At 40.8% G+C, this 15,595-nt stretch overlaps 1 protein-coding gene across 33 annotated transcripts in view; it reads left to right on the top strand.

Annotated features, from left to right (window-relative positions):
- The window catches only part of TRPM3 (transient receptor potential cation channel subfamily M member 3), a 798,781-nt gene that overhangs the window by 525,344 nt on the left and 257,842 nt on the right, over positions 1–15,595 (top strand). For 26 of the 33 annotated variants that reach the window (XM_029202614.1, XM_029202612.1, XM_029202616.1 and 23 more), the window contains exons 2-3: positions 8,095–8,174; positions 9,574–9,778. In XM_029202614.1, coding sequence (XP_029058447.1) covers positions 8,095–8,174; positions 9,574–9,778 — 285 coding nt within the window. Of the gene's footprint in view, positions 1–3,497; positions 3,601–8,094; positions 8,175–9,573; positions 9,779–15,595 lie in introns of those variants that run through there. The other 7 variants (XM_029202617.1, XM_029202608.1, XM_029202607.1 and 4 more) reach the window with 2 other exon arrangements.

Raw genomic sequence — 15,595 nt, 5'->3', positions numbered from 1 at the left:
GCTGTGAGGAAAAGAGAGGGAAGTTACAGAGTAGAGAATGATGACACAGGTGTGCCTTCAGATGGGGTGTCTGGGCCTGTCAGTGTTCCTAATGTGCTGATGGAGCAAGTTGTGGGCAATCTGAGGATGGAGCTGTCCAGGTAGAAGGAACAACAGAAGCAAAAGTACCTGAGAACTTGCCTGACATGCTTAAGGAAGAGCCAAGACAAGCTAGTGGTGGTGCCATGGAAGCCTGGTTTTTAGGACCATCACCCCCCGCCCCTGCTGCCCCATCAGACATACCCCTTCTCTACAGCAAGGGCTGACCAGTACACACCAGTTCCAGCCCACTGCCTGTTTTATTGGAATGCAGCAATGCTCATTTGTTTATATCTGGCCTATGAGCGCTTTTGTGCTGCAACAGCAGAGTTGAATGTTGTGATGGAGACCATGTGACCCACAGAGAGCCTAAATTATTTACCATCTGGCACTTTACAGAAAATGTTTACTGACCCCTCCTCTATATCATGCTCTTGTTGTCATTGTCGTTATTAAATGTGGACATCACAGAAAGGAATGCTTTGGACATCTTTATAAAAATGAATACAAATCATCCATGTCAAAGTCTAGTTTCTACTTGTAGAAAATCTGATTTCATTTTTTAAAATTGAGTTGTGTACTAGTGGGAACTTTTTAGTATATTCTATTCAAGTGTGATCTTTTTTTCTTAACGATGAATTGGAAGAATAAGGTAATCTGCCATTACATGAAGATAGGAGTGAAGAATAACCACAGTTCGCATTACACTGTGGTTTCCTCTTGTTAGTATTCAAAGTATATTCTTTCTAAACTACATCTGAAACAAGATGGTGATATACCCTGTCAGGAGTTGGAGTTGCATTGTTGGGTAATGCATAGGAGTTTAAAAGATCTGTGTGGACAGTGTGGCCCAGAGCTACAAGTCTCTTTGGAACTAATTACCTTCTTAAATCAAAGAGTCCTGAAGATCATCTGTGACCTCATATGAAAGAAATGCTGTGCTGATTTTACCTCAGGCTTCCTTGTTCACATAGACATAGAATGCTCGTGGTTCTGGTGACAGTATTTTTGTCTTTGGTGTAAAGTTCATATAAGGTGCCTCATATTCTTTTCCCTATCAAATATTTCTCTGTGGGAAGGAAAAATAAGCAAAAAGAAAAACAGCAACAAAAAATGAGTAAGACTAGCGAGAATAAGGCTAAAAAAAATACATGGGCAATATTTAAAAGACTCAGTATGGATCTGATTGAACTCAAGATTTAAAGTAAGTCAGATGAGGAACCGAAGTAGTATCTAGTGAAGAAGGAAGATGAGAAAGCTGGATTTTTCAAATATTTCTTAAACTACTAGGTCAGTATCTCTCAGATGCCTGCCTGTCAGCCAGCCCCGCCCCCCCCCCACCCCGGTCTTCTTCCATCTCCTCCTCCTCTTCTCTGTTCCGTTCCCTGTTCCGCTCGCTCGCTCTCTCCTGCCTTTATACCCTAGGAAACTCACCCTGTACATTATAGAACGTCCCTTTCCAATTATACCCACTGAGCCCTCTCTTTTAACTGAGCTCTTCCTAAGTCACTTCCTGAACTACTCTTTCCTAGTGACTTCCCATTATCATAAGGTCGAGCTTAACAGCTGGAAAAAAAATCTGGAAATCTTCTGACCACATAGAATACAGTTTCATGACTATAAATATATGGTTACAGAAGAAAACTGTGGAAAATATAAAAAAGCAAGAGGAAGAAAATAAAAATTAGCTACAGTTTCCACTTTAGTATATTCCCAGTTATCTCTGTATCTACTTAAAATTTGTAAGTGTTCTCTACTTACAATTTTGTCCTGCTTCTCTCACATAACAATGTGAAAATGTATATTTCTCTTTGTAATTAAATAGTCTTCTGAAACCTGATTGTGGTCATCAAACAGCATGAACCATAGTTTAATTAGCCTCCCATTAATTTTCATTTTTTTCTAGTTTTTCTGAATTATAAATAATGCTGCAGTGAACATCTTTGTGTGCTCACATCTCTGTTGATTCCCTAAGAATAAATGCATAGGAATGTTACAGCTGCATAGAAGGATGGGTATCCTCATTACTAAGGCCGTCACTACGTATTATTCTGCAGCCAACTCCTGAAGACTGTCAAAGGGACTTCTCCATCTCATGTTTAATGCTAACGCTCAGTCTGATGATGATTCCTTTGCATTTTGCTTATTGTAATGTTTCCTCACTTGAAAGTCACTAAGTAGTTTGTTGCCCCTTGTCTCCGGGGAAACCTTGGTAAGTGAGAGGCCAGAAGATGGGGGAGTTTGAAAGAGATCCATCCTGGAAACAGCAGAGAGGCAGGGAGAAGGCTATGGATCTGATCCAAGCTAGAAATAAGTCACCCAGTTCCCACTGTGACTCTCAGGGAGTGCCCACATAACACATACTAGGTGCTTTGACAGGAGATTGTGGGAAAATGAAGCTCAAAACGACACTGCCCTCAGAGGTTCACAGCCCACAGAGTTGATGATGAACACACCTCTCAGCTCTGACTTCCATCTGCAAGAAAAGTCTTTTGGAGATGAAGTGTTCACAGTCACTTCTTTAAAAGTATTTTTGCCTTGTTGAAAGTTGAGCTCTCTTCTTTCCCAGTTCGTTCACTTATCTAGCTAAGAACTACTATTATCTAAAAAACTTATTCTTGGAAGATATTTGAAAGAGCCCTTTTGTGTTGTGTGAGCCAAAACCTCTAAGTTGCCCTCCACCCGCCCCAGATAAACACATCACAATGCCACTGCTTTCAGCCTGCATCCATGTGCTGTAATAGTCCCAGCTCATCTTTTTTTAATAGGGGAACAGGGGAGTGTAGGTTTCTAGTCGCACATTTACAGTAGTGGGGGAGGGGCTGCAGGATAAGAAGTGTGATCAGTTTTATTATTATTATTTATTGACATCTCAGAAGTTGTGGAAGGTTACTGACAGGCCCCAACTTTATTCTTCTTGGGCTCACATTCAGGGACCCAGCTATCCTTTTGAAACATTCAGAGTTTTTAGCAGTTCCTCTTTAAAGAAATGCTATCATTCCATCCTTTGGGAAGGAATGAACAATGCCGCTTGTGTGTTCAAACCACTCGGAGCATTAATATACTGTTTCTTTAGAAGGATTTGCTTTCCAAAGTTGAACTTTTCAGAACTCAGAACACCTTATCACACTTTCACAAGCCTTCTCTCTGAAAATGGAAAAAGAAGGGGGGAGAGCCTGTCAGGACTTGTGCCAGTTAAATCCGATCTCTCCAGGGATTTGTTTTTCTTCTGGCGTCAGATTAGATGTTCAAATCAAGCAGTGTTTGAGGGCTGCGAGGGAATGTCCATGGGATTCTTAGTGAGGCTAATCCCAAAGCAGCACATTCCAAGGGGCTAATCTGCCCAAATTCATTGCTTACTTGAAACGTCTCTTGGGGGAAGAGCCGGGCAAGTGACTTTTTTTCCAGTGGGCGGTCATAAGAGCATTATTAACGGGATGACCAGCCCCAGACACAGCAAAATGAAAGCAACAAGAGCCGCTCGTGGGACTGCCTTTGCCACCACCCAGAGTCAATGCTCAGGTAAAATGATTTCAGCTCATTTTCTTCTTGTTCAACTTCCCAATACTGGATCTGGGGATCTAGAGGAAGACCCAGGGAATGCCAGGGAGATGTTGAGGGAAAGCAAAAGGTAAAAATGAACACAGGCGTTCAGTACCTTGGGGTCTTTGGTGTTTTGTTCTGATTGGGGCAGAGTGTACCTTTTAAACCTGAGAGTCTCAAAATGAGGGATGTAGTAAAGTTTTGCTTGTAATTTGTTCCTATAAAGTTAGTGGACTCTCTTTTTTTCTAATTTTGCAATTACCGGACTGGATTGGTGTCCTGTTAAGTTGCCCTGCTAAAGGGTAGATTGCAGTAGCAGTTTCTGAGACTTTCTGTAGACAGATTTAATACATACTCTATGTAAGTACTTGTAAATCGTTGTTGCCCGGAGAAGGTCTTAATTCTGTAGCTAATGGGGAGTGGGTGGTAAGAAGAGTCAAAGAAGTTTGAGAGACTAATGTTTGTAGCAGAGTCTTTGTGAAAAAGAATTGAAACCTGGTTAAATGAAACTATTTTTTTCTTTTTTCAGTTCCAATTATTTTGATGCTTTATTGACTGTACATTTGACTTTCAAAATTCATACGTACTTTATTCTTTGAGAGTTATTATTATACTTTTCTTGAAGTGTGAATGTCCTCATTTTTGTTTTGAATAAGATGTCCTTTAATTATTAGCCTTTGAAAAACAGTTCCCTATTACACATCACACATGACTGATAATGCAGAAAGACAAGAAAGAAAATAGCCCTTCGCAAACTCAGTCATGGTGATGTGACTGTTCTACCTTTAGAAAAGTGATTTTCTAAGAGCTGATAGAAGCCACCTTTTCTAAGAGTACATGAGCCCTCCAAAGCATGTTTAGAAAAAGAGATTTTAAGGCATGCTGCTGAAGTTTTGCGTTAAAAGAGAATTAAAGGGTCAGCTAGAAATATGGCATGTCAAAACTGTTTCATTCTTTCTAACAATAAGGATAGCCATTCTGTGCTAACTTAGCTGGATGTTGCAACCAAGTATAAAGCTTCACACAGAGTAGTTCAAAGCCTTTGAACAAAAGAAAAGGGAATTAGTTTAGGGAACAAGTTAAATCATGATTATACATCAAATATGCCTTCTCCAAGAAAATGATTTTAAAAATCTAATATCCATCCACACTGAAGACTGAATAAAAGCACAATAAAGCAAAGCCCACAATAAATCATAGTAAATTGTGCATGATATTTGGTAGAATTCCTAATTCATGTGCTATACGTGCACTCTTCCTGTTATATATTATGCTTTTCTTCTCAAAAAGAGAATCCAACTCAATTATGAATGATGGAAAGATTTTTTTACATTTCCCCCCCTCCAATTTTCTATGCCTTTGCAAGAGAAACTGTTAGTTTGCTAATAATAAGAAATAAAAACTGATCCTCAATCCCTTTGCTGACAGTGAGGTAGCTTTTCACCTTTGAGAAGGTAATTAAGTTGCTAAACTGCACATAAGTCAGATTACTTAAAGACTAACAAACAAATTGGCAATCCATATGCAGTCATTCTTATTACACACCTTCCAGGGCCTTCCAAGTTGAAACCAGGATCCATGAGTGAGAGAAATAATGGAGGTGCCCTTGAAAAGTCTAATCTATTTGTTGTGGCCCCCAGATTCTCAAGTTGGGAGTCCTGTGTGATTACACTTCTTTGGGGTAGCCGTTATAATGATCCCCCCCTTCTTTTACGTCTTTCTTATATTCTGATGTCTGCCTAATGTCCCACCTCTATCCTTGACCCCAAGGAGAGAGGAACAGAGAGCAGAGTGTTCATTACTCCACTTGTGGGGACTGGAAGGGGGAAATAAGGAGGGGAAAGGTGCAGGTATGAACTGGTTCCCAGACATGCCTCTAGAAGGCACTCCCAGGCAAGCCCAGATGGCACTGCCCAGATCTAGGGTATTTAATACCAATAACATCTAATTTGGAGAGGCAGTTGAGTAGAGTGGGTAAGAGTGTGAACTCTGGAGTCAGACTGCTCACGTTCAAACTCTGTCTTCTAATCTGCTGCATCTCTGACTCAATTTTTTCATTGGTAAAATGGACATAATAGTAGTACTTCCCTCATGGGCTTCTTGTGTGGCTCCATGGAGATAATACGTATACAGCGCAATTCCAGGTACATGATGAACCTGTAATAAAGGTTAAGCATTGTTATTACCTACTGAGTGCCTACTATGTGCCAGGTGCTTTCTCTGAATCATTTGCTTTGATTAATACAACTCTCCAGAGTAGCTGTGGTACCCTCATGTTATAGAAAAAGCTCAGGAAAGTTAAATAACTTTTCTGTATACCTTGTTTGTGGCCAGCCAGGCCTTCTGGGAGCATATCATCTGCAGTGCAAAGTGAAATCAATGTAGGTCAGATCTGCTACAGCAGTTTCATAGTAATATCATCTAAACCTTTATCTGAACTTGTAGTACCAGACCAACCTAGGACTGGTCCCTGTTCTTGAGGTGAAAACTTGGTACCTAAATAATGATGACAACTCTGTGTCAGGCATTATGTTTGTGCCCATTTTATAGATGAGGAAAACCAAGGATCAGAGAAATTATACGACTTTGTCCAAGCTGCAGAATCCCATTCACGACAACATTTTCTAACTGCAAACATCATTGTCTACACATGATACTGCCATTCCTGCTTTCTCTCAATGAGTATTGATCAGCACTCCCTGAAATTCCCAGATCGTGGGCCACAAAAAAAGGGAAAGTATGCTCTCCCTTTTCTGCTCCCCAAGGTGAAGGAAAAGTTGGTTTCAGATGTCCAGTGAGGAATATTTTTACCATCTATCTGCCAAGAGATGTTATCAAAGAAAGTATTCAGTTTCTAGGAAAAATCACAGCCTATGAATAGTTTAACTTACAGGCTTTTTACGAAGATAAAGACTGGTTATCTATGCTGCTAAGCTCATTTCTGCTGCAAAGATGAACCCACTAGTTTTTCCTATGTATTTGAGAAGAAAAATCTTAAGAATAGACACTGGGGCTTTTTCCATGCCCAGATGACAAATGACTGCAAATGTTAGTTTTGTGGTGTGAGGGTGCAGAGGGCTACCTGGACCCAGGGGTCTCTGTGGCAGGGTGGGTGCTCCTTTTCACGTGGACAATGTTTATACACTCAGAAATTATGCAACCTGATTGTAACCATGACTGAAACAGGATGCAGGTCCTTTGTATCCCTCAAGCATCCCCCGCGTTGCTACTTTTAAAATGTGCTTTGTCATGAATATAAGACAACTACTTCCTTCTGTGCTACATGCTTGCATAGACTCCACTGTGAGAGAGAAGGCAGGTGCAATATTAAGGGGTTGAGGGCAAACCAGACCTTAGCACAACTTATACAGACATTTGGGTCCCTGGCAGAGTCAATATCAATTACAGCCAACAAGCAGGGGCTTGTAACAGTTAACTGGTCACTGGGACAGGCCAGGTAAACAGCTTAGTTGCGCTTTGGTCCTGTATATTTTAAAAGTAGGAATTTGGTCCTGATGCTGGGTTAGAGAGAAGACGATACCTTGTAGATATAACATTACACGTTACTCTAGCAACTTCTGCCTTAAACACGCGCTTAGAGAAGGAATCTTCTGAGTAGCTTACTGGATTTCGTAGGAGGCTCCTCTACTGTTTCAAATCCTGCTAAAAAAAAGGGGTTAAGGGATGAAGGATGGACACTGCTTTGGAACAAAGATGGTACAGTTTGTTGAAACTTCCTTTATCCTTCTGGGAGCCCAATCTCAGTGGCCAGGCTTATGGGTGGACAGTCCCAACAGTGTTCATTCTAAGAAGCCATGTTTGCTATGCTGAAAGGCATGTCGGTTGCCAAAATATGTGGTATCTTCCTTCCAAAGGCATTACCTGTGAAATTTTGGACTGTGATGAAGACATTTATCTTCCTATGTTTCCATTTCCTTTCTTCCCCTCCATATTCAAGCATTGCTAATTTGGATTGTAGTAAAAGCATGGTGATGGATTAGGGCTCGAATTATGTAATTTCCTCACCATTTTTCTCTCTTTCTATAAGGAAAATATAATGGAAGTGTCAGCCATGAAAACCGTATGCTTATGTAGATATATTTCTTCCTAACACTGAATACTTGTTAACTAAAGGGTTATAAACATCCTGCTCTATGGCTTTCATTTTCTCTGTAAATAGCATTATTTTTCTGTTCTTCAAAAGTCACTATGAACTTGTATATAGTTTCATTACTAACATTTTTTATTATGGTCATTTCCTTTAACTCTCATATTATAATGTTAAATAACCTAACCAGCAGATTCTGGTAATAATTGATTTTGTTATATGCAGTGTTTATGTGTGAAGTAACCACAATTTCAATTCAGTTTATGAGACACTAGTCTCTTAAGTGATTATGAAATTTTGCTTTCTAGTCAAAAATGCTTAAAGGTTGTGTTCACCTTTCTTCTTTTTTTGTTGTTTTTTTTCAGGCTCAGAAGTCCTGGATAGAAAGAGCATTTTATAAAAGAGAATGTGTTCACATCATACCCAGCACCAAAGACCCCCATAGGTAATCTTGCTGTCTCTATAATGTAGCAAGAACTTGAAGTAGCAATTGTGGGAACAAAAATATGATAGCAGTCACTATCCATTGCAAGAGAACAAATGTTAAAAGATCATTTTTTAATTGTTGCTGGACATCTTTGAAGCAATCTCATATATACACACCATGTAATATGCCATGCCTGCAGTTAATTGTCTGAGAGCCTGTACAAAATAAAAGCTACACCATAGAGAAGGGAATTCATCACTGTCTATAGGAATGGGATATATATATATATATATATAGATATATATATATATATATATATAAAATATATGAATGGGATATATATATATACACATATACATATATATTTAGTGTGGTTACCGGTTTTCCCTTTCCAGCATTTCATCAAAATGCTTACTTTTTACCAAAATGTTCTGCTACAGTGAAAAAGAGACTTTTAAAGGAAATACTCCTAGCAGATTACTAATTAGACTGCAGACCTTCAGATTTCTATCCAACCACTGGATAGATTTCTATCCAATATTCTACTTACCTTCCTGAAGATCAACAGTATATAAAGTGGGAAGCATTTGGGATAAAGTAACATATGAATGTCTGGAAATGCCCTTATGAAAAGGCAGTATAATGGAGTAGTTTAAAATATAGACTCTGGAATCATATAGACCAGCTGTATAACCTTGAACAAATTACCTACCCTTCAAAACTATAATATTTTACCCATAAAATGAATGTCACATTGTTGGTATTTAATAAATGATAGCTCTGTATCAGTATTATTGCTAATAGTCATAACAGTGCTAGTAGTAAAGTACGAAGGACATTTTCATGATATGAGGGGCGAATTTTGTTTTCAAATACCTTGTGAATACTTTTTTTATTGTTTCTTCAACAACACTTCAGCTGCAGAGCTTCATTCTCAGAATTGGATACAGAGAGTGTCAATTGGGAAAAGACAAGTTAGGTTGTGACTCATATATGATTGAGAGTCCTTATTTAAATGTACCTGTTAAAATTCTTCCCTCAAAGCTGTTCAATGTCCTTCGTGCAAGATTTGATAGATGGGAGGAATGAGAAGTAGAAAAATCTACATGGCATTCGTTCTTTTCGTTCCAATCCTGAACAATGTGGCAGGTGTGAAAGGTGGTAGGTGCAGAAGGATGGGAGGCATGTTACAGCCTATACAGCTAGAGGAAGAAGTGGAGGGGCCAGAAAAGAAAAGAAATGTATGTCAAGTAAATCCCGAGTTCACCATTTGCCAGGTATGGCCACATTATGGTTTCCACCTGAAAACTGACTCGCTGGCTTGCTACGGTTTGTAGGTTTCTCCAGCAGGTTGCCTTCAGTGTGTATTACAGTTGTCACTAATACAAGGGGTTCACTTTGACCTCTTATGTTATAGGTGTTGCTGCGGGCGTTTAATAGGCCAGCATGTCGGCCTCACTCCCAGTATCTCAGTTCTTCAGAATGAGAAAAATGAAAGTCGCCTCTCCCGAAATGACATCCAGTCTGAGAAGTGGTCCATCAGCAAGCACACTCAACTCAGCCCCACAGATGCTTTTGGGACCATTGAGTTCCAAGGAGGCGGCCATTCCAACAAAGCCATGGTAATCAGAAACCATTCAGTCACTTCTCAAATTCTATCTCAAGTCCTGCAAAGGAATGGTGAAGAGCTGGAGATTTAGTCTTTGGGCCGAATCCCAGCTTTGCCAGTTCCTGGCTGGGTGACCTGCTCTAACTGTGTTGCTCCTGTGCCTCTCTGCTTTTCCTCTGTCAAATGGGGCAAACCTTCCTCTCAGGATTTTTGAAATGATTAGTATGAGATCAGACACAGTGACTCTTGTTTTTCTACAGTTATCCACTGTTCATTATTTTATTTTCTGGGTCTCATCCATTGAGACATGTTTTTCTAACTCCTTTGGTAAAAAATATCTTAACTTTAGGTCTCTGTTTCATTCTGTTGGTAACTAGCATTTCTCTCAATTCAAGGTAGAAATTATCATCCCAGACTATTTCCTTCCCTGTTCTAACAGAGATCTTGTCACCCAAATTGAGTGCTTTTTCTTCAAGCAGCTGCGTTCAATAATGTTCTCAATAGAACAGCTCCATATGAAAAGCATTTTTTTTTTTTTTTTGGAAAGGAGGCATTAGGAAGTATACAAATTTTACTTCTAAGAGTTGTTGCTTCTAAATTTTTTTTTGTTTTTTTGCAGTACGCAGGCCTCTCACTGCTGTGGCCTCTCCCACTGCGGAGCACAGGTTCCGGACGTGCAGGCTTAGCGGCCATGGCTCACAGGCCCAGCCGCTCCACGGCATGTGGGATCTTCCCGGACCGGGGCACAAACCTGTGTCCCCTGCATTGGCAGGTGGACTCTCAACCACTGTGCCACCAGGGAAGCCCTGTTGCTTCTAAATTTTAGCTTTCATCATGGACCTCTCCCTACTTGGCTGACAGATTTTGCCAGGAGAAAAGTCTACCATGTGTTTTTGGAAATTCTAGAAATGCTGTATTCCAACAAGCTTGCTTCTAACTTTTGAGAGAGAGTTAGTTAGTTGAGGGTGGAGCAGTTGGAGGTGACTGTTCTCAGGCATGCCATGGAGTTTTCTGAGTTTGGAGAGGACATTTTTCTTAGAGAAGCATACTGCAAAATGCAGGGGAAGTCATTTCACACTAGTTACAGTCTAAAAATGTGCAATAAAGCCACCTCTCTTGTCTCTTTCCTCTTCTCTCCCCTTTCCCCCATCCCCCCCCTTCCCACTGCAGTATTTTCTTCACCAAGAATAGCTGACCAAGCTATTCTCACAGTTCTTCCCTAAGAAAATTAATTCTGAGCAATATACTGAAAAGGAGGATGCTATGTGCAACCCCCAGAAAGGCCTGGGGAAAACAAAGAAAGGGTTAGGTAGTCTTGACCTGGACAGAACCAAGGGAAATGAAGATTTGGTAACTTCCTCATCCCCTTAAGAGTTGGATATGCCCACACAAGATCCTTAAGGGTTCCCAATTCAATACAGTCCCCATTCACAGTATGAGATTGAACCATATGCAGTGTGGATCCTCTGGAACCGTGCATTAATTAAAAGTCATGAAAGTTCTCCCTATAAGAAAAGTGCTGCAGACGAAGAAGTGGTTTAGCGGTCAATAGTCATTATAGAGTAGTATACCCAGTGACTTCATAGGGTGCTTAAATGATGCCTGTAAGCATGGTGCCACAAGCCCAGAGGCATATGGTAAACTTTTAGCCATTATTTCCTTCATTAATATGCAGTGTCTGTCAAATATAGAGCATAAATTTGGTCTTAAGTGGAGCATTCTTCCAAAGTCATCACCTAGGGAGATTCTAATTACCGTGATGCACGAGTGCACAGAACAAGTTTTGGGGACTGCTTTCAGACAATTTATAGATCACGAGAGAAAAGCACTCTGTATTTTCTTCAAATGATGTTTTTGATCAGAAGTTAATCCCGAGTACCTAAAATTCAAAAAACTTAGGGCTTTGTCACAAACAGCTTCTGCTAGTTTTTAAAAATCAGGTCTGTTCTCAGAAGATAAAGTTTTCCACCACTAAAAATTCTGAAAGAATGGAATACTAGTTTGGAAGTGAAGAATGTGGGTTTTGGATGCAGAGAGTCTAAGTTTATCCCAGAACCATCATATATTTGCTGTGTGACATGAGAAACATCAATTAAATTCTCTGGGCCTCAATAATTTATTCCGTTATCTAGGAATAATAATACTACCATTATAAATGTTAAATAGATGGCATATGTAAGTCATCTGACACAGTGCCAGGACACATAATAGATGTAAAATTAATTTTAACTGCTATTTGTACTACTGTCATCATTATTGTTTGCTTCAGGCTTTGAAAATTTTTTAAAATATTTTGATTAATACTCTGAAGGACATACATTTGGGTGCATATCTTGGTATATTATTTTAGAAAGTCAAGTCATAATTTTTCAGTTAACCCTTTGAAATAATTCAAGAGGGGCTTCCCTGGTGGCGCAGTGGTTGAGAATCTGCCTGCCAATGCAGGGGACACAGGTTCGAGCCCTGGTCTGGGAAGATCCCACATGCCGCGGAGCAACTAGGCCCGTGAGCCACAACTACTGAGCCTGCACGTCTGGAGCCTGTGCTCCACAACAAGAGAGGCCACGATAGTGAGAGGCCCGCGCACCGCGATGAAGAGTGGCCCCCGCTTGCCGCAACTAGAGAAAGCCCTCGCACAGAAACAAAGACCCAACACAGCCAAAAATAAATAATAAAAATAAAGGAATTCCTTTAAAAAATTTAAAAAATAATAATAATAATTCAAGAAGTTCTGATTTCTTCACCTAGTTCTTAAGCCCCGAATCTGAAGCCACATTGCTTTGTTTATAGTCTGGCCTGTCATTACTGGTTTAAAATCTGGCCCAGTTTATTTAACTTCCCAGTGCCTCAGTTTACTCATCTGCAAAATGAGGATAGTAATTCCTGCTTTATAGGGCTGTAGCAGGGATTAAGTGAGTCCATACATGTTAAGTGCTTAGAAGAGTACCTGGTGTTAAAGCTAAATTAATGTTTGCTATGTTATCACTTCCACTAAGTGTTCACTTACTATAGTTACAGGAGAGGCTTTGCAATCAATTAAAATAAAATGCATAATCTTGAAGTCATATAGAACTGTGTCTAAACACTCACTCTCTCCGCCAGTTAAAAAGTCTTGGTTAGGGCTTCCCTAGTGGCGCAGTGGTTGAGAGTCCGCCTGCCAGTGCAGGGGACATGGGTTCGTGCCCTGGTCTAGGAAGATCCCACATGCCACGGAGCAGCTGGGCCCGTGAGCCATGGCCGCTGAGCCTGCGTGTCTGGAGCCTGGGCTCCGCAACGGGAGAGGCCACAGCAGTGAGAGGCCCGTGTACCGCAAAAAAAAAGTCTTGGCTAAACCAATTAACTTAGCTGAGCCTCAAGATTTCTTATTTATAAAGTGGGCATGTTTTCCTTATGAGATGGTTACAAGGATTAGAGAGAACATAAAATCACCAGTATACAGCTAGTGCTCAATATATTTATGAAAGTCATAGTAATGGCACAGTGAAGCAGCTTTGTTTACTTCCTAGGAATCCGAAGGTATGTTAACATATTTCCACAGGAGTACCAGGCTGCATACACTGGTGTTAGTGACAGTCACTAATTGGAGGCTACCACTGTGGACACCAGTTCATCAGTGACTGGAGACATGTGGCTTGTAAACCACCACATTATACACTTTGACTTCTGCATTGAGTCAACCTCCTGTATCCACTTATTCTAGCAAAATGGAAAATGAGCTGTTACCTGGTATCCTCTCTGCTTTACTTACTGTAGACTTCAAAAATTAGACAGCTACTGTGGGTGGCATTTGTGCCTTTTATGATGGACAAAGCCAAGATTCCTTCTCATTATACAATTTTCTTCTACCTGAAATTTTTCCCCTCCTAAAAATTTCTAGTGAATTTGAAATTTTTAAGAGCCCTGGAGATTGAATCTCCAAATAAATTTACTAGAACATGTGTCCTTCAAAGTATCAATCAAGATACTTTTGCAACTGTTTTCAGGGTCTGTAGCAAATAATAATGACAGTCGCAATAATAATGGCAACTAAAACTTATTAAACACCTACTATGTGCCCAGCACTGTGCCAAGTACTTATCTGTGTTTGTATATTTCATGTTTATGACACTAGCATTATTATTCCTGCATGACAGAATAACATACTAAGGCACAGAAAAGTTAAGTAATTTTCCCTACGTCACACAGCTACTACATGATATGTGTATATTATGGTATCTAACAGTAGAGGAAAAACTTGAAGAGACAGCTAGATCTTTCACTCTGTTCCAGAAGAGTGAACACATTAGGACATTGAACCTTGACAGCCCTCCCCAGGCCCCACATAGTTCTGTCCAGCCCAGAGCTGTCTGTTGGCAGTCAGGTTAGGCAAGGTCAACTACATGATTTGTGGAGCCCAGTATAAAATGAAAATGTAGGCCCTCAGCAGGAGTAGGGAAATCCATGCCCCTTTCCCATGACTACAGCCCCAACCCGTCAATGGATTGCCATCTCCACACTGGGAAGTGCTCAGTATCCAGTGGGGGAGGCTCCCCACAAAGTTGCCCACAACACCCACTGTGGCACTGCCAGGCCAAGGCAAGGACATCCTTACCCTGCCCTCCAGTGCTACAGGCCACATGCCCGACCCTGCCCCTGCCCTTGCCTGCACCCAGGTCCCAGCCAGAGATGGAGGGTAATGATGGAACACGGCCCTGTCAGCTGCCCCAGGCAGGGCTGGGGAGGGGAGGCGAGGCTGGCAGGGACACTAAAGGCAGGAGCGGGTATGAATGAAATCCCATTCTGGCGAGGCAGCAGGAGGTAGGACGTGCGACTGTGAATGACGTGTGAGCCGAGGCTCCAGGCCCTCTGCACATGCCCCACTGTCCCATCAGCCTTCACTTAACAAAACATGGATTCAAGGGTAAATTTGTCAAGAATTTCAAGACAGCAAGTGCAGAACATTAAACCCTGAACACTGCCCTTCTGAGCAGTGTGACTGGGCTGGTGGCACGACCATGAACCTGGCACTGAGGCTAGGTCTCGCCTGCCCTAGGTGGTCTCAGAGCAGTCACTTCAAGGGGAAACCTTTGTTTCTGAGTCTAACCTGCCAAATGAGGACCACTTTTTCTTTTTTATTACAACCCAATATTTAACAAGTGGGAGTCCCCACTGTTCATCTAGGCACAATGAGCATTTGGTCCACTTTGGATACTTGGCCTTGAATTATTCCGATTCTCCTGTCTAGACAAAGGGGTGGAGTTATCCATAGGACAGATGACTTGTTTTATCAGGCAGGACAGTCATTTTGTGCCAACCTGTGCCTTCTTTACCTCTTGTTCTCTCCAACAAACCGACATGCAGTTCATCAAAGGGAAAAATCAGCAACTACTGTCTGTTAAAGAGTGCCAGTGTTTAGATGGGGAAGCCATGGTTAAATATTCACCAAGACTGAAGTGAAACAGGTCAACTAACTTAATATGTCTTTGGTCCCCTTCTCCTGACAAGAATATTTGAAAGTTGAAATGATTTTTAACAAAGTGGTCAAAAAATTCTAGAGGGCAGATTAACTTTGACCTTCATTAATTTTTTAAAAAATAAGATATAACATTAACTTTTCCCCTCAAGACAGCCCAAAATAAAGCACTTAGGTCTTCAAAATGCCGATGTGATCTGGACACAGTTTGAGGCAGAATCTGCCATAGTTTGGTAGAAGATACAGTTGGAGAAAAGGGACTCATTATTAAAATGTGGTGGGCTATGTGAGAACCATATCTCACATATGTATCTCTGTTACCACATAGACAGTACAGCATGATGTCACAGGACTTTGATCACCAAAGACCCTTGACAG

The sequence above is a fragment of the Monodon monoceros genome, unplaced genomic scaffold, assembly GCF_005190385.1.
Source record: "Monodon monoceros isolate NGI ecotype Baffin Bay Population unplaced genomic scaffold, NGI_Narwhal_1 Super_Scaffold_5, whole genome shotgun sequence".
Classification (NCBI taxonomy): domain Eukaryota; kingdom Metazoa; phylum Chordata; class Mammalia; order Artiodactyla; family Monodontidae; genus Monodon; species Monodon monoceros.
This window is presented reverse-complemented; position numbering and strand designations above follow the sequence as displayed.